The sequence below is a fragment of the Symsagittifera roscoffensis genome, unplaced genomic scaffold (assembly GCF_963678635.1).
Source record: "Symsagittifera roscoffensis unplaced genomic scaffold, txSymRosc1.1 SCAFFOLD_388, whole genome shotgun sequence".
Classification (NCBI taxonomy): Eukaryota; Metazoa; Xenacoelomorpha; order Acoela; family Convolutidae; genus Symsagittifera; species Symsagittifera roscoffensis.
This window is the reverse complement of record NW_026971081.1, coordinates 25,291-48,997: the sequence shown is the minus strand read 5'-3', so window position 1 is coordinate 48,997 and position 23,707 is coordinate 25,291. Positions and strand designations below refer to the sequence as shown.

Here is a 23,707-nt window from a genome sequence, read left to right as displayed (position 1 = left end):
AAACTAAAAAGCGATTCAATTGTATCATTTATTAAGTGGAAAATAACCTGCCTCCTTCGTTTTATATTTTGGGATATTTGACCGAGCAGGTGTTTCGTTATTTTTATGCTTCTTTCTTGTCTATATAGCAGTTAAGCACTGTCTAATTTTTTTATGCAGGAACGTTTACGTCTACTTCGTAATTTTTCTGTTATATTTCATCAAGCAGTTGCTTCGATGCAGCAACGTTTTTATGATTTTATTACTCAAAAAAGCGAAGAACAGGAAAACTGTGTTTGAAAATCCGTGAAAAGAAAGCATAAAAATATCGCAGAAGGAAAAAGCTGAAAAAACTGAGAAAAAAGAGGGAATCACAAAAGCGTATGAAAAACAGATAAAAGCACACATTTGCATTTGCGTTTTTTTTTCTTCATTGTATTTTACTGAAAAGAAAGCATTCATTTCCCGTATACGTACCAAAAAGAAAGCATTCAGTTTTGATTTTACTGACTGTTTTTTATCCTATCTCCCTACTGTCTTAGTTTACTGAGATTGTTTTTGTCAGTTGTGTGTTTTGTGTTTCATTGTGTAGCCTGTTTTTTCAAACCACCATGTTTGCTGGTTTTTCACAGGCTGGTTACAGCAAGAAAAATTTTTTAAATACGTTTGCTCACAATTAATTTTTTACAAACCGTTTTATCCATTTTGACAATTCAGATAAATTTCCTCTGGTTTGAGTACTATATGAGCGCTTACTATTTGGATTTTAACCCAACTTAATTCATCTCAACTTATAATCATACTTGTTGGTAAAACTTTGCTTCTGTTTTACCATTGCTTGTAAAAGTACTAAACCTTTTCTAGTTATGAAAATTTGTAAACGTGTGAGAGATAGTGTTACATTTTTCAATTGGTGTTTCTTGTACGCAGTATTACTTTTCGTTGCTTTTATTTTTTGTTTGTTTCCCTCCGGTGTTTTAGCCGTTTGTCTTTACTTTATTCTTGGTCTCGCGTCAGATTTATCTGTATTTGTAATTGATGATAATTTTTTAGAGTACGCTCCAAATGTATTAATTGTCACACCAACTATAATAGGAACCATTCTCTGGTTTTCTGTGGTTGGATGGATTGGTGCAATATATGGGGAAAATAAGACATACCCGTTTGTGTTTAGCGTTCTTCAGGCACTTGGAGTATTATTCGAGATATATTTAATCTTCTGGTTCAAGCAGCAAACGTTTGAAGTTGATCAAGAAAAATTCGATCAGTTTTTGATCGATACCATGCCTTTGCTACCTCAATCATGGAATGTATATCAAATTCGACATAACTGCTGCGTTGTGAGCAACTACACAGATTTGTCGGAAAATAGCGATTTGAAAATACCGCCGTCATGCTGCAAGCCTGAGTTTCCGGATTGCGCCCGAAACCGCTCTAGAGAGTCAATTTGTTGCGGGCCAGACTTCCCCCATTGCAACTCAGACAAGATTTCTGGGCAAGTCTACGAAGTGGGCTGTCAATCTTCGTTAGAATCGGGAATCCAGGATTATAAACGTATTGTAGTCTATGCTGGATTCATTGTGGCATCAATCCAGCTCTTGCCTATTTTTTGGGTTTTCTATTGTTTTTTCATAAAACAAGAACAAAACAAAAGAGAAAATAGCACCTATCCATACAAATTTGAATTGCTTATGTTTAGTTTCCTACTTGTTTCTAATGGCTTTCTGATTCTGTTCCCACTGATCTACCCTCTTATTTGCATCATACCTTACACCACAAAAATTGAAAAAGACAACGGTGACTTAGACACTAAAATCACAACTCGATGGGGCAAAGGAGTCCTTGTTTCAATCTTAATAATTACTGTCTGGTGTGTAATCGAGAACGGTTTGATCGAGGATATCAAACACATGGTGGACGAAATGAGATTCATCGCCTGTATCGTGGCGACCATTTTCAGTTTTGTGGTTTATACAACACTCGCTCTGGATTTTTATGGATGTTTTGTTCGGGGAAAATCCTTAGTCATAATCGGATTGACATTAATCCAGCATATAATTGCTATTGCTCTTCAAATTGTTTTGCTAGCTCTTTATCTGAAACGCGGAACTTATTTCGAGGAGAGAGTCGAAGGCTGGCTTAATGATTCAATAAACAACTACAGAGAAAATAACGGGACTGCCTGGGATAATTTCCAACATAAGTTTGGGTGCTGTGGAATCAACAATTATACGGACTGGTGCAACGTTACAGGACTGATTCCATCATCATGTTGCAAACCTGATTTCCCAAATTGTGATGTTTTGGGCGAAGGCACATATGGTATTTTTGATGCAGGCTGTAAGACCGCAGTTGTGTCGAAAATTGAAGACGGCTTGACTGGTATTCTCTTTTTTGGCGAAGCTCTTGTTGTTCTCCAGTTTTTTTGTTTTATTCTGGAGATGCAATGGAAGCAGAAACGAGTTTGCGCTAGCGAATCTAACCAAATGTCACAAGAAAAAGTCAGAAAAGTGACGACTTCTCATCTTCTGCAGTCAAGAAGTATACGCGCAGAAATATACAGAGAAGCTAACCCTGATTGTAGAAAAGTAACAAAAGCTGTTGTATTGTCGACCAAGTATACAGTTCGAACTTAAAACCCTATGGAGATATTATTTTTTCTATAACTTCGATCATTGATTGCCTAATTAGTTTTGTCATGGCAGGCTTCTAATTATCGGATTAAAACTGGCAAGGCTTGAAAAGTTTAAGATTTATAGTTTTTGCACTTAGCTCATAATCTAGTTTGTGAATTTTTCAAATATCTTCAGTGAGTTTATTTTAACAAAACTATTTATGATATTCTTGAATGTATAAAGTTTGCGTAAATAGTTCTCTTCTATGAAATAAATGATTTTGAAGGCTCTCTAGATGTTTACAAAAAAGTTCATTTCAATCGAAAGTTTTTCAAACAAGTTCAGCTCTCTAAACATCAGATCTAGCCACAATGAAAAAATGTTATAGCAAAAACAAACTTAGTGGAAAAGCTGAAAAATTTGTTTGAATATTAATTGTTTTGTTTTCCCAATATGTTTTCGATGCAACGAAATTTTAAAACTGTAAAGCAGTCAGCAAAACAACAGTATGGGTTCCAGAGGAGCGTAGCGACAGGCAATACCATGATTGCTATTGACTGCTAACAAATAAGCCGAGCCTCAAAGACTGGATATCAAAAACTTGATATCAATTTACTAAAACTGCTTGCGGGCTTGCTTTTTAGCCATCCTACGCAATATGTTTTTGTCTGAGTTCAGTTTTTTTGGGCATCCTAAGCAATTATGTTTCATTATACAAGTCGAACACTCGTCACAAAAATTGGGATTTTAAGTGAGTCATTACTTTTCTCAAATCTAAACTGATTTTATTCTTGGCGAAACTATTGATTATTTAAAATAGTGCTAGTTAAGGGAGAAAAGTCATAAAACTGTAGTTCATTTTCTTACGTAAACCAAGAACTTCAGCGATCGGATGAAACTTACCGCGAATATCTTTAGCTTTCTATTTTTCATTTCCTGTTCACCGACTCTATGGTTAGCTAGTGTTTATTTCTTTGACTGATTTTTATTTTGTTGAATTATTCATTCAACCGAAAAGCTAGAAGAAAATCTTTGGTGTTGGAATTTTACCTTCTCAATAGTTGGATAGCTGGTCTATTTTTTTTATTTTTCAGACAGGTAATTTTTCACTGACTTTTTAAAACGTCTTTTTGACTGACTCGCTTTTTTATTTTTTTCGCTCGTCATTTGCACAATTTTGTAGAAAAACGTGTTCAACTTTTTAATCAAGATTTTTGAAACCGTTTTTTGTAACAAAGATAATATTTGCCGTGCAATTTTTTTCACTAAAATTCATAATATAAAAATCAGTAGAAAAAAGAAAACAGGCATGCAAAAACTGTCGTATTTTGTTTGCGTGTACTAAATTCGCACCATTTAGACTTTTGAAACTTTTTGAGGTTACCATGTTTGGTAGAAAAATGTTGCTTTGAAAAAAAGGAGAGAAAGCGTCAAAATTATCATTGCTTAACCGTTAAATTACAGTAATTAGGTCATGGCAGCAGTATTTGACACACAATTGAAAAGACTATGAACAAAAAAATTAATAGAACTTTATTTAAGTCCATTCACTGTTCAATTTTTGCGTGCAAGTTCTTAATACCAATAGCGATAATGATGTTGCGAAAATCCAAACACCAAAATAGTTCACTCATATAGATATAATTTTACCAATCACGTCCTTAATATCGAAAATGTCTCATCCTCAATTAGTTAATGATAGTTCCACTTTGAGTGCAACACCTACCGACAAATGAGAAATGAGATTTGATATTGCAACTTAACAAATTTCAAAACTCTCCACAAAAATGAGCGCGTTTGTAACCTAGTTTCGAAACCCACCGAATGCCCCACAGAATGAAATTTTTCTGTTTTACTGCCAGAATTTGTTGAGCATGATTATTTGAAACTTATGGGAACTCAATGGCTTATGGGACAGCGGATGCGGTCACGTGGCAGTTCATACCTTCTCCATGTCTGGCTACAAACAAAAAAGAAAACCAACGAAACTGAAACGATCGCTCTGAGTACTTCGACCTTAATTCAAATTCCTTCCTAGATTTACTGAAAGTCATTTACTTTATTTTTTTTTGGGCTAGAAAGAAAGAACTATTTTGAGCTAGCTTTTATTCATGTCAAAGACAAGTCTTTATATAAATGATTTTTTAATATATCACAATTGTTTTTGAAACTTTATACCAAGGTTTGCTCTCGTTTGATTTGGATTAAAATTATATATTTTAGGAATTCAAAGTACGCTGGAAAAACATAAAGCTTACACTGTGTTTTTCAAAATATTTACAACAATTCTTTTAAAAAAACAATGTCAAAAAAATTAAGACAGTTTCAATATCCTATCATCATTAAAACTGTGAAAAAACCTATTTTTCAGAGAAGTCTGAAGAAACATCGTGAATTTTAGGATGCTTTTATGCTTTTCTCAACTAAAAATTTAACTTTTAATAGAAAAAGAAATTGATTTTTCAACAAAATTGTGTTTTCAAAGTTGATGCCATGCATAAAATGTTGCGCTTCAGTTTCTACAAAAAAGTCAAATATCAATTTTCTTTTTTCACCCTTGGTGAAATAGTGACAAATCGAAAAACAGTTTGTAGTGGAACGTCTGGTGGTCAGTATGGATTTAAAAAACTATTTAGAAATCGAGGAAGACTCTTATAACAATTTTCTAAAAACCAGACCATCAGAGTCATTCCGTTAAGACCATGGCTAAGATCTCCTAATAAACCCTGAGCTTAAGCTAACCCGTTCTGTTAATCTTTCTTCTATTTTGTTTGAGTAGTTGTTACCTTCAAAGAAATTTTAAAGACATAGATACTAAGTATTTCCCATCTGCATCCGAGCTGGTAAAGACCAGGGGCAATGGTTTTGGCTTTATCAAATCATTAGAACTAATTCAAACGAAATGAAAAACACCACCGGGAAACCGTTCTACCTTTCCGAGTTAGCAGTGGTGGTCATGATGCTACATTCTGCATAATTGCACCTTGAGTGTACGCAGCAGGACAACGCCAATTTTACTCTGATGGGCTGAACAAATTCACATGTGGTTGGCAAATTTGCATGTGTTTAGTTCAACCGCTGACATAGACATATAAGTCTTTTTACAGTCGGAAAAAGGACAGTCGAATTTGCCTTTCGTGGACCTCCCGTTGCTGGGCTAATGGGGTATCTCTGCCGTTATTTCGTTTCCTATAATGCTTTCAATTCCTTTATCAGTTTCAAGTTCACTACTATCGTAGGTTTGGACCGGGGGTTCTGAGTGATTATCTCTGAGGGTTCTGAGATGCCTGTTCATCTTTTTTTTTGCTATGTACCATTCTACCACAGTTTTCATTGGCACATTGAATTGTTTGCGATCTATTATCATTAGCATTTGCTTTAAAATCCCCACCAACTGTGATCTTAAGTTTGGTTGCCCGATTTGCCAACCAGTTATCCTGGTCACGCTTTGTCTTGAGCCCCAAGGTTGTCAAGATGAGCTCCAAGCTGCCTAATTCAGTCTTTTTCCTAAATTTTACCATCTTCAAGTAGATCATTCGAGCTATCGACTCCGATGTTTTTAAAGGAACCGTACATTTCAACCCTTCTCCTGCAAAGTTGGTGTGCGACTGGCGTTCTTTTACCTTTTCGTTCAATTCTTTTAGTCTCATATCTTTTCTCTTTTCTAGCCACAGCCACATTTTTCAGAACGGTGTATAACCTCTTTTTATCTACCAAGTCAGTAAATCCGATAACAAGAGTCTCTATGCCATTAAGCAAAACTGGCCTTGAAAAGTCTCGACGAGGAGACCCGTGCTCCTTAGTGTAAAATTTTTTTTGAAAACAGGGTCGGTCTAAGTTGTAACAAAGCTATCCTTGTCTTAGAAATGCGAGCGCTGATAGCCTTGTCAGCGCTGCCACCAGATGATATGATGCTGCCAAGGTACTCAAAGTGATTCACCTGTTCAACCTGTTCACTGAGCACATTGATAGGGACCTCTGTTTTGTCTTCGGTCATGATTACAATGCTTTTAGTTTTCTCGACAGATATTTCTAATTGAGCTTATCCAAAGGTTTTTTTCATCCCTTTCAGCGACTTCGTAGGTTTTTTTTGTTTTCAGAGATCAAAGCCAGATCTTCAGCAAACGCAAAAAATCTTTTCTCACCGCTGGTCTTTCTTAGTAGGAAATCAAAAAGGATGATAAACAACAATGGGACCAATATGCACCCTTGCTGCATCCCCCGGCTCACTACAAAAAATTTATTCGTAATAAGCTTGCCGATGGTTTTGGTGTGGAGCGCTTCAATCACACTGATGATATCTTCCGGGCTTCCAAAATAACCTCAACACAATAAACATCATTTTCGTATCATTCAAATCAAAAGCCTTCTTCAGTTCGACGAAAGTCATAGAAAGAGGTTGCTGGTTTTCAATCCTACTTTGAAGCAAACATCTAATTGCCAAGATAACAGGGCCCGTTGACCTGCGACTTTGGAACCCAAATTGATAAAGTGAGATGTTGGGCAGCTACTTTTTTTACTCTTTTTGCAATCACCTTTGCGAACACTTTGCCACCTTGGTCAAGAAAGAAAATTCTCCGGTAATTGTTCGGTTCTGTTCTGCTTCCTTTTTGATCAGATTGAGTACAACTGCGCCCTCAAAGTATAAATAAATTTTCTCGAAGCAAGTCAACTATCAGACAAAAATCCTTTTGAGAGGCCTGAGCAATTTTTTCTTGAACAATTAAAAAGGTCACTGGTGATTTGACTCTCACCAAACAGTCTCCTTCGAAACCTTATACGCTTCACGCATTTCTCCGAGGACGCGTTTGTCTTGAAATCCTTCCAACCGCTCTCCAACATATCATTTTAGGCAAACTTCCTCAACTTGTTGAACTTCAAATTTATCCTTTTGCTTTTTGCAACCAGCTCGTCAGTTCTGTTGTTCAGAACTTGCTTGTGTGCACTTCTTCTTTCTTGAAAAACCAAACAATGTTCACTAGCTAAATTCTCACAGAATGTACATTCTCTTTCTTGATCCGGTAACTTGTTATGGACACTGCACACTAACTCCTATTGAAGATCTCAACGGAGTCAGAGTGGGACAGGCGGTATTCTGATCTTAGGAGCTTGCGACTTTGGGCCGACATGAGACGTGTACTGATTTTCGACCGTAATCCAGGAGACTTCCATTCTAAGTTTTTTCTGAAAAAGTATTGACCATCAACCGCCTTTTGCTTGGTTCTTTGGGGTGTGAGTAAGATCGCGCCGATTAGTTTTGCATAATCTGAGTGATGCCCGGTACTACCTCTCCAACTGGCTCTGATATCTCTCCAGACCGTGTTCCGACCGGAAAAGATATAATCAATGACTACACCTTAGCCTCTGGGGTGACGCCACGTTATAAACATACTTAAAGGCTTCCTGGATAACGTGTTCAAAATCCTGTGTCGAACAAAGCTCGAGTAGTTTTCCGACGTTTCAGTTTGTTTTATGGTCGGCAGTCCAGGCACCAGCTAGTCGATTGCTCTAAGAATAACTGACGACATAGATAGTTTCATGGACACTACTTTCACAATGTATGCTGGCTTAAAAAAGTTGAACAAAATTCAGTTCGCAAACCGTTATTATTTTCATTTTGAGCTTTTTTCATGAAAGCAAAAAAATGTGATTGTAAAATCAAACAGATTTGGCATGACCGACAAAACAAACTATGTAACCAAGATTTACTGAGATAGCCACATGATGTGTTCAGTTTTCTTAATAGTCTACAACCTAAAAAAAAAGAAGGACACGAACAGTTTGCTAAATTAATTCAGTTGATTTTATTGACTCAAACGTTGAAAAATAAAGAAAAATGTATTGAGAAATATTTCACACTGAAAGCGTAGTGACGTAATCATAGTAGTTTTCAAATTGTCACAGGGAAAAGGGAAGCCATTTTGCAATAGTAACCTGATTTATGCAGTTTGATGTCCAAATATAAACTTTTTTTTCTTTTTTTTTCAAGAAACCGGTAAAAACACTTTGAAACATTCTTGTTTCTGTAGAATTACACTATCCCAGAAACAAGTCATCTGAAGACAAGCAATTCTTCTGAGAACTAACTTTTAATATCGGATAAAAGTTTTCCTACTGTTGAAAGATGCTGTGCAATTAGTTGGATCTTCTTGGTATCAGATGTTAAGGTTCGATAAGATTCTGATGTAGTCCTCAATTGGATTTTGGAGAAATTAGATTTTTTTAGATTTGAAACGTAGGGGCTTTTTCGGCCTATTCCATCTAGGATTCCAACTCATAAAAAAATCGTATCACGCTTGTTCACCCATTGTTCCGACAAAATTTTAACTTTTTTAACGCTCTGTCCCCTCAATAAAGCTCATTTTTAAGTATGATGTTTGTTAGAGTAATCAGTTGAAAAGGCCGTTGAACAAGCAAAAATCCAAATTATTTTTATATATTTTGCAGACCTACTGCAAAAAAATCCCGGAATGACTCTTCGTGTTAACAGAAAACTGAAAAAATGTCTGAACTCTATATCCAATATTGGATCAATTGCTCATTTTAAACCTCCACTTTTTTCTTTAAAGTCAACCATACGGTAATTAATTTTTGAAATTGGGCTCACATTACAACGCCTATGTACTCTCAGTTTGGTGGCTCAAATTGCAACCATTTTTACTGTGGCTTCGACTGTCTAATCTAAACGTGTTTTTATCTTTACTTCGGTTAAATTTCAGCATCACATCTTTAAATCAAGCTCTAGTAAATAAAACTGCTCTAAGTAACAAATTCTAAGTAACCCCAATCTTTAAGTAAACCAGTACCAATTAAAAAGTAAATAATAATTTTCTATCCAACTGTCTAATTTCCTGAAAATTTTCATTGAAATTTTTTTTTATCATATCTACTCTATGTTTACCTTTTCAAATTACAGAATTTTGAACAAAAGGGGCTGTTTTACAATTCACCTTACCAAGCAAATCTAGAAATTCCGTTTACTTCTACACTAGCTCCATTAGGTGCAAACAAAAATGATTGTTATCATCAGTTTGATTATTTTTCCGCGGAGCCAGTAATTATTTCAAGCTCTAAAAAAACTAAAAAATATTTGGTTGCTCAAATTGATCAAACGGCAATGTAGAGTCTTAACCTCTTCTACTCAAGCCACGCAAAATTTCATATCTCTTTTGTGACAGAGCAGAAAAAAATGTCTAAATAACCCCAGCCCTAAAGCAAACCAATACCAATTGGGAAGAAAATGTAATGGTTTTATCCAGCTGGTTATTTCTGTGCTTGTCTTAATAAAAAAAAACACTTTTCTACAAGAGAGTGACAGCGTGCCAAAACGTGTGCTTTTACAATTTTCCTTAACAAGTAAGTCTTCGGTGTACGTTTGGCAATGCATTGGCGGGATACTTTTCAGATGGTAGCTATAACACTTTCGGTCTTTTAAGTTTTTTTTCTGTTCCTTCGTGTTCTTCGAAAGTCGAAACACTTTTTTTGGTTTTCACCGATGATAAATATTGTGGGTTATCTTTGTTATGCACCAAAAAATTGGAATAGATTCGATAAAGATAAACTAACTTGTCATTTTCGGTTTATTTCAAGATAAGGAAAATGGTATGTTCAGAATTACATAAAACCCTATGCCAATTGGAGATTGCTTTTAGTTCATTTCAAGGTCATACAGAAAATAAAAGCGTCAGAATAAAATCAAAATGAGGGCATGCAAAAATTTTATTAATGCAAAACAAAAACTTATTAAGAAAAAGTAGTGGTGTTTAAGCAAGGATGAATGGTGGAACCTGATCTAAACTATATTTTATGATTGGATAAATTAAATGTTTTACCAATGTAAAGTATTTAATATTAACCAATCATGATCCATCTAACTAACAACCCACTTATTTGTAAGTGCTGAAGTTACTTGTAATTTCAGCACCAGAGAGATTTGAATTTAACTTAGAAATTAGTTGCACTCTCCCGAGTACTTCAGCAGCCGCAATAAACCAGTATACCCTAGATCTATTGAGCCTAGCAGAGACTAGTTAAACAACCTGAGACTAGATAGTATAAGAGTAAGATTAGGATCGGTATTAGACTAAGAAGTTGCACGAATCTATCCGGCCGAAAATAAGATAGCGTGACGAGCAGACGGTGTACCCTATCCGAAATTACTCTATGAGTTATACATACCAGCTCTAACTCATCTGGTGCGACCATAAGTCTCGAACAAGACCTTACTAGATTAGAATTAACCAAAATAGATTAGAAATTAGACAAAAACATTTACAAAATGTTATACGACAATAATTTAATTGAAATGTCTCTCCGACTCAATAGATCAGAGCCAATATTCCGAACCATAACAGAACTACCCGGAATTGGAAGAAGACCTCGAACCAAAGACGACATACGACAAAGTAGAAACTTGCCGTATAGTTATATGATAGTTCGGCAAAAGCCAGAACAAACTTTTATATTTCGAATACTACTTGCAATGAATTTAGATTTCCATTTGCAAACATAAAACCTTGAAGTTACTCTTCAAAATCATTTCAGGCGCTAAACAAAATTAATATTATACAATAACGATTGATAAAAAGATCTCAGATCGTTTTCTTAAATTCTGCAGTATCATATAAAACATGTTTGAAAAATATTTATTGGAAAATAAAAATAAAAATTAGTAGCATGACAATAAATGGTTAGTAATCATAAATCATCCTGTTGTTCCAGCTTCATCACCTAAAACATAACAGCAATCATCAACTCACTAACATCATAAAACACTAAATCTTTCCTTTACACACATTTAAAATTTTATTAAAACTTAAAGTCATTTAATTTAAAATCAGATCATCAAGGCTTATCCTTGGATCTTAAATCATTTTCTACTTAATTAAATTTCAAACTTGATCATCAAGGCTTATCCTTGGATCAAACAGAACAACTTTGTTCTCCCCCGCCCACTTAACTAGTGTCTAACGACCTCAAACGTCGATTCACTATCCAACCCTTTCTAAAAACCCAGGACTAATAGAAATTTTTAAACAAAACTAATCATTCAAATTAGGATAAACAGTGAAGAACTTCGGTTATTCATCCTTCACTTGACCCCCCCTCTTACCAGACCCAGGATAAATTTTAGACTTAGTAAGTTTAAAATAGTATCTAACGAACTACTCGCGTTCTAATTATACCTGAACCTTGTGGATCGATTTACTATTCTCCAACCCTTGAACACAATCACTACCCCTAAGTAAGATTAAGTAAGTTAACACCTTAGCTTATACTAGTCACGAGAAAGTAAAAATCATTCTTCGGAATCGATATACTTTTCTCTCCAACCCTGAACAAATAGACCCAGGTTAAGCTAACCAAAAAATCGTAAGGACTAACAGTTTAAGCAATTGGAATTCACTTAACACCTTTTTGCATCCGTCATCCTAAAACCTTATGTCATTTAAAAACCTGGGAAATAAACAAACAATCGTTTTACACAATTGTGAAATAGATAACAAAAAATACGACCTTGTAATCACACCTCATACACAAACAGTTGGATGCATTCGCACAAAACGACAAACACTAAAGAGAAAAATAATAACAAAACAAAGACAAATAACACGAAAAAGATTTTCAAAAAATCGAAACGCATTTTCAGAATCAGAAACCAACAGTTTAGACGAACTTTACAAACTAAAAGAATCAATAGATAAAAATTGCCCACTTCACGATCAACTATATTTTTCTGACTCAGAAACAACTTCAAATTCATCACAAAGAGGAAAAAGAAGAATAAAAAAGCAGTATAAACACAAACCAGTACATTTATACAATTGGAATCAACCAATTCGACACATTAATAATTACATATTAACAGTCATCGAACGGAAAAATGAGTTCAACGCACACCCCAGGTGACGAAACTCCAGATGATGATGAAATCTTTCCTTTTATAGTAGATGCAGATACTGATAGAGGACAACACATATTTTGTCAAAATTTACTCGTAAATTTATTTGAACCCGGAATCAGTCCATGTAAAACAGAGTTCCCCGATGTAAAAATCAAAAGACAAATCATAGATCACTATCTAAAAGATATATGCAACATAACACAACAGTATGGAATCTACTCCATAGAATTCACCTCACCAAACCATAATAATAGAAAATATACAATTCAAACAGACGATCTTGATTTACAATTTTCAAAAGTTTTTTCAGAATATATAAAAAGCATCCAATACCATAACTCACAAAGAGCAAACTCCATTTTCACCAATGAAGTTTTCGCAATAATATATAGTTATATTTCGATATTAGAAAACGAAATCCCAATAACAAATGTCTCACCGACAGAAACATCTAAATATTTAAGAGTACGACATGAAATCACACTACTCTCTAGTTATTTAAACATCATTAAAGAAAATTTCACGAAAGACGACGTTTCACAACATACAAAACACGATTTACAAAAAATTTTGGCATGGTTCATAATAGATTATTTCACACACAATATTGATTTAATTGCACAAGCAAGAAAAAATTTTAGACCCCAAAATTCGAACGATGATACCGCTATCACAGAACAATCAGACTATGTCTGGGACCCCGAATGGTCTCATCCCGCATTTATAAGTTTTCCACAATCAATCTCAAGTCAAGCAATAGGTACAATATCTTACATAAGAGATTATGTAAGAGTAATACCCTTAACCATTGACGCAACACCATTAAACTATAATACATTTTTACCCGATACACAAAATAATAGTTTAAACTCTACAGTCATACACAACGAAAACCTCAATGGAACTAGGAATCTTACTCAACAAGATATACAGACACCATCACACTTCATAAATGAAGAAATTGTACACACAACAACTACACAACAAAGTATTTCACCAATACGCCCGAATTTAACAACACCAAGAAATACAAATCTTTCACAAACACAAGTAACCTTACAATCAACCGTTAAACCTTCGGTTGCTCCAAAATATTCACATATGGATTACCAAACATATAGACCCATGACAATACCATCAAAATCACGCAAAACATTCAATAAAAATAACTTTGCAGACCACAATTATAATTATACACATCCATCGAAAACAAATTACCAACCACGAAGAAATTTTAATCAATATACAAAACCTCGAAACTGGGATAACCCAACGGCCCAATATAATTCCAAAAATTTTCAAACAAATCCTCCACAGGATCACAGTGAAAATTACCCATTTTTTCAACAAAATAAAAATAAAAAACAAACATCTTATCAAATGGATTATTTATCCTCAGATGATGATTTTTTACAACCAGACATATTTGCACCATATACTCAAGAATATCGTGGACAAGGAATACAGAAAACACGTACAAATCATAGGAATTTTTCTCCACAACCAATAGATGCACAACATCAACAACCAATTCAGCAACAAAATCCAATTAATACACAATCTTTTCAACCAATTCAACAACAAAATCCAATGACTGCACACTCGTATCAACCATCACAAATGCAAAATGAAATACCACTCCCATATTATCTTCAACAACATGAAATAACAAGAAACCAACTTTCAAATTTTTCTCAAATGCCAAATGCAGCAGAATCATTACAAATGACAATGAATCCATACCTTATGGGTGGATCATCAATAACATCAAACAAACCTTTAATGGTTTTCACAGGAACAGACCCTGAATACTCTGTAGAAGATTATTCAAATGCAGTAACAGCAAACCCGATTTTAAACATTGGACCTGAACCAATTAATACGCCACTACATCAAAACTGGATACATCGACGCACAGCGTTGATACAAACAACCTTAGATGGCGCAGCCCAAAAATGGTTTTCAGTACTACCTCTAGAAATAAAATCAAACTGGAAAAGATTTACACAAGAATTTTCAAAAATGTTTGACTCCGAAAGAAACAAACAACAACAAAGAGTTTTATGTAATGAAATTCGCAGATTACCAAACGAAACCATCAAGCAATTAGCAGTAAGAATCGAAACACTAGTTCGAAAAGCATATTCACTAAATACACACGACTATAAAAACACAAAGATGACAGAAATCTTAATGATGACCTTAACACCACAATTAAGGAAAATAGCAATAAAAAAGAGAGCATCCCATCCTTCTTCAATTCGAGAACCCGATTTAGATTTTAGAAAACTAGTAGACAAACTAGAACAAGCAGAAATCACGATGAAACTAGAAGAAACGGAAAATCTGAAATTACAATACGTAAACAGAATTGAAACAACTTCCACTAATATTAATAATATACAAGAATCAGACACAGATCTCGTCGAAAAAATCACTGAAATACTCAATATTTACGAAAAGAACCCAAACTTTAAAGGCAAACCATCTTTCAAAAAATGGTGTAATTATTGCCGACGGTACGGACATAGTATTTCCGAATGTAGACAAAAACAGCAAGATAGTCAAAATAAACCTCACAAATACAAAGAACCAAATAAGTCATTTTATCAATACATGAAAAAAGATCAAAATCTACCGAACAAAACAGTCTACAGCAACAACAGTTCAGGAAAACCACTTCCGAACAATACAAGCTATACAAGAAATCAATCCCCATATAACTCAAGTTATAGAGGAAGATCGCCAGAACGAAGAAACACGCAAAATTCATCACAAAATCACTACAATAGACCAAATAGTAGAAATAACTACTCCAGATCTAATTCAAACACAACACAATTTGTTTCTAGATCTAATTCCCAATCAAGAAATAATTACTATCCAAACAACCAATCACGAAATTCATCATACAATAGGAATAGAAACTACTCCTATAATCGAAATAGAAGTTATTCAAACAACCGAAACCAGAATTACCCGAACAATCGATCAAGGAATAACTCATATAATAGATCGAACTATAACAGACCAAACAGCAATTATCAAAATAGATCGCGAAATAATTCACAAAACCGACATTCAAGTTATAATAATCGTTATAGAAATTATTCCCAATCACCACACCGGAATAATAATCACTATAATAACTCTAATAATCGTCATAGAAGCAGTACACCTAAACATCAAAGACAAATCAATCAAGTACAAGCTAACCCTGAAACAACATCAGACCCTCCAGGTATTGATGACACAGTAACTGATACGTTACAACTCAATCAAATAAACTGTACATCATCAGATTCAGAAAGTGACACAGAAAACACTCTTTCTATCAATATGATAAAAGTCGAGAATGACTATGAATCTGTCATATATGAACAACCCTTATCATCACACATATATGAAAATCAATCAGAATTTCTTCAAAATTATTACACTACACCCATAAATTCCACACCAACAACGCAAGAAACAAATGCAAAAAATACTACAAATCAACCCAATCAAAATGTCAAAACAAAATGCTTAAATACAAACCACATCTATCAAAATATACAAAAAGAACAACCCAAAGAAAAAATCTGGACATTACCATTTCTCTTAGAAAGCCCAAGAAACAAAGAATTTCAACCACCAGACCTTGAAATCGATTTTTTAATTGATTCAGGAGCAGAATCAAACATAATAAACATTCCCACATGGAATGAAATAAAAACTTTACACCCAAAGCTAACGCCTCTTGAAACCTCTAGTAAACTAGCAACAGCACAAGGATCAACATTGATAAACTACGGAAAAATCCAATTATTTCTCCTCCCCACCAGAACGATGGAGCAAAGCAAAATCTTAAATAAGCCATTTAAACAAATATTCCATATCACTGATATTAAATATAATATCATTGGAATACCATTTATTTCAAAGTATATACCAACAATTAACATACTAAATAGTAAAATATTAATCAAAGATAAGTATACAAAAACAAAAGAAACATCCTTAACATTTTTTCAAAGATTAAATAAACAACCACCATTCTTTTCAAAATTCTACCCGATATTTAACCAACAAAGAAAACACCTGAAACCACTATCAGGAAACATCTATAATTTTTCAATTAAACAAGTTCACCAATATGATAAAGAACAAAACAAACAAAAATTTTATATGTCAGATTTTGAATTCAAACCTATTCATAAATTTTTCAAAATCACAATCTCTTCAATAAAATATTTGAAAAATTCGAATTCAGATATTATTTCCTTACATGTTTATAACAACACACCTTACCAAGTAACATTACCTTTAGGACTTTTAGGATATTGTGAAACCAACGCCACAATATCACCAATACACGAAAAAGCCTATCGCGTAAATAATATACTTCAATTATTAGATATTTGTCAATCTACAATTCTTAATGAAGAATTATCGATAAACAACATAATAAATCACGAAAACAGAAATACAGATTACTTCACAAAAACCCCATATTTCAAACCTACATTCAACATCAGTAACTACACAGAAGACCAACAGAAATTTTTAACAATGTTTAATTTCCAACATTCACAAATAACACAAGACGAATTCGAAAAGTTAGCCAAACAGCTAATTAAATATTCAACAGTCTATGCAACATCAAAATTCGATGTTGGCAAAATCAGTTCATCACTACATCTCCCGTTAAAACCAGACGCAGTTTTCAAAAAACAAAGAGCAAGTAAAGTACCAATTCACTTACATGATAAAGTAAACAGATTACTCGATATTTTAGAACAGTACAATATTATATCACCAGTTAATAAAGAAGAACAACCAAAAGGCAACACATTCATCAACCCCGTTATCATTCTAGCTAAAGGAGAATCATTAAAAATCGTTCTCGACGCTAGATACCTCAATTCACTCATAGATGAATCAAAATGTAATTGGCCCGTTGAACCAATACAAGTTATTTTAACAAAAATAAACGGCAAATACTTTACAACCGCCGATATGAATAGTGCATACAATCAAATGCCACTAGATGAACAATCACGACGTTTAACACAATTTGTTATCGGAAACCAACAATATGAATTCAACCGCTTATTCTATGGAATATCCATAGGACCAGCAGCATTTTCAGCTTTTATGAGCAAAATTTTTAGACCACTCATACTCAAGAAAAACGCAATCACCTATCTAGACGATGTTTTTATGCAATCACAAACAAAAGACGAAATGTTCAATGTTTTAGAAAAATATCACCAAATACTTCAGAACGAAAATCTGAAGGCAGCACCCGATAAATCACACTTCTTTTTGACAAGAGTTAAATTCTTAGGACATAACATAGAAAGAAAAACAATCACTCCACTGAAATCACGCATTGACGCTATTCAAAAACTTCAACCACCAACAAATAAAAAGAAAATCCAAGAATTCCTTGGAATGTTAAACTTTTTAAGTAAATATGTTTATAAAATGCAATTATATCTACGACCATTTTACAACATCCTTAGACAACAAAATAATTTTGAATGGAATACAGAACATCAAGCACGATTCGAAGAAATAAAGAAACTTTTAACTGAACAAATTTCAAACACAATTCCAGACCCTGATCAACCATTTTATGCAATGTGCGATGCTTCGAACTTTGGCATCGGCGCAGCACTATTACAATCACATAATGGTACGAATAAAATGAACCTAATATCAGCAAATTCCCGATTATTCACTCAAGCAGAGCTACGACTCTCAACTCTAATGAGAGAATGTACAGCCATAATATATACACTGACAGAATATGAATTTCTGATACTTGGATCAAAACATCCCACAGTTTTATTCACAGACCATAAACCAATCATTTTTCTTTTCACACAGAAATCTAATCCAAACCACCGTGTTTACAGATTTCAACTAATTCTAATGAAATTTCCAAACTTACATATAGTTTGGACTGCAGGAAAAAATCTTGCATTACCAGATACCTTAAGTCGAAATACACCACCTGAATTACTTACACGAAAAACAACAGTTGAAATACCCAAAAACATAAAATTCTACCTTGCAGAAAACGAAACATCACCCCGATTAGAATGCAAATATGCAGTGAAAACTGATATTGAACAATCACAAATAAATAGTTTACAACATTTCCCACTTTATTTAGATTGTCAAAATAATCATTATGAAGTTGACCTACTTGGAACATCAACTTTTAAACCAATTCCATATTCTCAATGGATAAAAAATAACACCCAACAAAAACGAACAAAACAACACCAAACTAAAAAAGACCATTTTCCACTAATAGAAAAAGAAAATTTAACTGATAAAATAAATTTATCAGGACCACCAACAACCGATTCGAAATACACAATAAATCAAGTTTTCGACCTCCATGACCCATTAGATACAATACCCTTATCTAAATTCGAAATTGAAAACATTTTTCTCCCTCCAACAGAAACAATTACAATTTCAACACTAAAACAATACCAAAATCTTGACCCAATAATTCGACAACTAAAATCATGGCACAAATATAAAACTAAACCTACCAAAGCAGATTCAACCATACTAGGCAACAAGACACTCCTCCGATATTTTCGCAAATTTAATTACACAACAATTAATGAAACTACAGACCTTTTAGAGTACAACTTAAACGAATCCACAGTCCCCTGTCTTCCTTTAAGTATGATTCTCATCGCTTTTAATATCTCACATACTCAAAATATTAAAGGACATTCTGGATCAGAAAAAACATATTCAAATTTTATACAAAATTTTTACTTCCCAAATGCACCAATCTGGATAAAAGTACTATGCAATGATTGTATAGTATGTCAACTAAATAAACCTTACCCAAATCAAAAACAAATAGCACAAAAACAAGATTTTAAAGGACAAAGTTTGTACTTTAACCACCGTATCTCATTTGATACTAAAGGCCCAATTTCACCCTCATCAGAAGGAAATTCCTACATTATGGTAATTGTTGACGCATTCACACACTATGTAGCACTTAACCCAGTACCACATTGTAACGCTTATTACGCATATACGACACTTTATGAACACTGGACAGCAAAATTTGGACTACCAGAAATTTTAGTCACAGACAACGGTACAGAATTCATAAATAATGAAATAATAACACTATGTCATTTATACAACATTAAACACAAACCACGTACATCTCATGCACCTTGGACAAACGGCTTAGTCGAAGGTATGAACCGTTCACTACAAGAATATCTTAGATGTATCATCAACGGAAATGATACAAAATATACCGAATGGTCAGCAGATGTAAAATTATTTCCCTTAGCATATAATTCACAAATTACGACAACTCTAGAATGTCACCATACGAAATGGTTTTTAACCAAAAGCCACGCAAACCAATAATGTTTACAGCAAATTCCCATAAAAACGCACAAGGTTATTGTCAACCAAATAAAGATTCAATTTGTTATAACCTACCTTTACATACACACGATGAAGATCATTTTCATCACCCACAAATTCTTAAATTAGCCTCCGGTACACACACCGAATGGATTTTAAATAGAGATAAGAAACACAATGAAATTTACCAAAAAGTAACAAAAAAGTTATTACAAAGACAAAACATTAATGAACAAATCAATTCACGTTTTACACCAGCTTCCGAATTAAAAATGGAACATTTGTTCTGATACCTAATTTTAATACTCAAAAAGGAATTTCTAAAAAATTACAACCCCTCCGAAAAGGACCATACCAAATAATTGCAAGACCCACTGATGTCACATATAAAATTACCGACTCAAATAAAAAAGAAATCGTTCAGCATCGAAACAACCTATTACCTTACTACCCAAAAGAATACGCACTCCGCGAATTGACCCAATTATATTCTTTCACAGGATTAAAAATAGTTCAAAACGAACCACATCTGAAAAATACAGAACAAAATGATAACCCCACCGAAACTCAAAACACAAAACCAACCGCCACCAAAAACACTACAAAAAATCTAGACCATAAAGAATCCCAAAAGCAAAGAAAAAATAGAAAAATGACAGAACAAGTAATACCCCAAGAAGAAATAGACAAATCAGAACATAGAAAAACAACAAGACTCCGAAATCAACCACGTAAAAACTACAAAATGTTCATCCCCCAATCTAAAATATTAAAGAAAGTAGAATTTAAAAAGTAATTTTAAACTTTATACTTCACAATCTTGAAACCTCCGTAACATTTTTCATTTCAATTTTTCAAAATAACATGCTCACAAGTACGCAATAATTCTAGTTCAAAATAGACCAATAGGATTCATCCAATCCGCCACTTTCTCTAACTCAAACTAAGATCAATTAGACGAATAATCTAGAACTCCAGGCACATCTATAACTATAACTTTACGACCTCCAGGTCAAAAATAAGCAAACCACTCCAACTTGACAACTAAAATAAATATCACCATAATACCGTACCCCTCCCTTATCTAATAACCCAAAGATCAACAATATTTCCCCAACTCAGACCACGAATACCCCCAAAACAAATTTGATAACTTAGCCTAAAGTAACAAAATGAACATTTTAATTAGCCTAAAGTATAAAAATCTCACCATACCCCGGATCATTTGACAAACAAAAATAAAGAAAAAGACGACCTCCCGATCACCATAAAAATTGCCCCCAACAATTTTTTACAAAACTCAACCCATTTGTCAAAAAACTAATAAATATTCCGACCACACTTGAAAATCGCCCCAAACAGCAAAAAATAATCGACCAAGAGATCATTTCTTAAATGCTCTTCTCTCAAACAGTTGCTCAAATACTTATAAATTTTAAACATTTTTTTTCAATACTTGAAGCCTTTATAATATTTCTTTTTGATATACTTGAATCTTTTCTAATAATCCTAATCATTTTTTGTAACATTTTTTTAATTTTCTACACTATTCTCGAACTATTCCTTCAACTTTCCAAAACCCTTGAATATATCCACAGGTACGATTTCAACAACTTGTCTAAATGATACGAACAATTTTCAGTAGAACTGATATTTTTTTATTGTTTGTAATTTTCATAACATTTTTATCATCCCTCATTTTGACAATATGTAAATGTATAAAGAAAGCAATCATCACATTTGCCCTAGCAACAATTTTCCTAATTATTTTTTTGGAAGAATACTATAATAAACATAAACCTTCCCAATAAAGTAATAACCCAAAAATCCATCAAAAATTGCTACCCAACAGTCACAGAGTCAGTCTTCACCGACATCATCCCAAGATAACCCAACACCACCTTCAAATACTCAAAATTCTCAAACATCTACACGAATTTCTTTTCAAGATAATCCATACACTTTTGAAGAACGGCACGCTCGTTTATCTGAACCACTAGAACCAGTTCAACGACAAGCATCTCTAAGTGAACCAACATATAATCTTTACCCAACACTACCACAAGAACTAAGTAGAATACGAAACCTTAGTCAAAACCAAAACACAACAGAAATAAATAGACAAATTATACATCCTCGACGAAATAGAAATTTTCAAACTCCCCGAGTTCATTTCGAAATACCTCAATCACCATCACAAACCACTCCAGAAAACACCACTGGTATCACACCAGAAACTCCTACACTTTTTTCACAACGAAGCACTTCAAGCCTACCCTCAGATTACTTAGGTTCAACACCAACATCTGAACAAGCACGAGAAAATCCTTTTAACCCCCCAAACCTAACATCACGACTGCCATATTGGACTACACATTCATTCACACAAGGTGAACCAAATTTAGTCAATGACCCCATAGACATTTCTACAGATACAACATCTTCATCACTACCCGAAACATTATCACTCCCATCAACACCATCAATTAGTCAAATCTCACCGACACCTTTTAACTTAACTTTTCCAAACAACCTCGACGCAAGATACCAAGAACAATCATTAACAAATATTCCTTTAAGATTAGATTGGAATACATTCACAGCACCTCCACCATTATTTGGACAACATCAAGAAAGTAACCGCCTTCATAACTGGGCGCTTAATAGATTACAATATCGCCAAGATATTCACAACGATATCCGTGATCACAATATTCAAATACTCCAACAAAACAGTTTACAATTAAAATTTGAAATCACAGTTAAATTAAACAATATCAACCAACATCCCTACCCATTAAACCCACCAAATATAACAGCTCAATCACTACCACCACCGTTTATAACTACTGAAGTAATATATAAATACGACAGATATACCAAAAACACAATTGGTTACATCACATTTTATAATCCATACTCAGGATTATCATACACATGTATATTCTAAAATTATTAATTTTTTTCCAACTCCTTTTTCTAGTAACCTCAAATCAAAACATAAACCCTTCCCCCCGTACAGGACCACAAGACTTATTAGTAACACATTACGATTGCGAAGAAAATGAACAAAAAACACTACACAAATATGCAATAAATCAAGTATCACAATGTGAAACAGAACCACAAGCTATAGAAACCACAAATGTAATAGCAACACTCTATTCAAAAGCCCGAGCAACAACAGTTACAGGTTATAAATTCACAGCGACATTTTCCGAAAAGAAAGTACATTGTTCACAAGTCTCCAACGGAAACAAAAACCGACTTGACCATGAATCATTCTATCAGAGTAATATAGAACGTCTTTTACATCTCAATCCCGACGATTGTAAGAATGAATTACTTAGACTAAACATCACACAAAATAAAAACTCCGAAAGAAAGTTAGTTAACTTTCAAGTTTTTTCAGACTCCGTACATCAATCACAACTTGAAAGACACCAAGGACATATAAAATTAGACGACAAATACCCGTATAACGGCGCACACGGACGATTAACCTATGACCTACATGATAAACATTGGATACCACACATTGGTATAAATAACCCATCGAACTGCAAAGCAGACACGAAAAATAAAGGATACCAAGAAATAATGTTTTTCGATTGGAAAATACAACTCGAAAAAATACAACTCACACGAGATTTATCTGATAATACAATGATCTATCAAGGAATCCGATTACCTTGTAAAAATGATCAAGGTTATTGCGACCCTACAACAAGAACACAAGCAACAATTGTTTGGTTCCCCGAAGATACATGTACAACATTTCAAGTAGCAAAAATACACG

At 33.8% G+C, this 23,707-nt stretch overlaps 1 protein-coding gene across 1 annotated transcript; it reads left to right on the top strand.

The window, feature by feature from the left end:
- Positions 1-442: 442 nt before the first annotated feature.
- LOC134856152 (uncharacterized) lies at positions 443-2,782 on the top strand. The gene has a single exon (XM_063872517.1). It carries the CDS (start codon positions 846-848, stop codon positions 2,613-2,615), a length of 1,770 nt encoding a protein of 589 aa, XP_063728587.1. The 5' UTR covers positions 443-845; the 3' UTR covers positions 2,616-2,782.
- Positions 2,783-23,707: the final 20,925 nt, after the last annotated feature.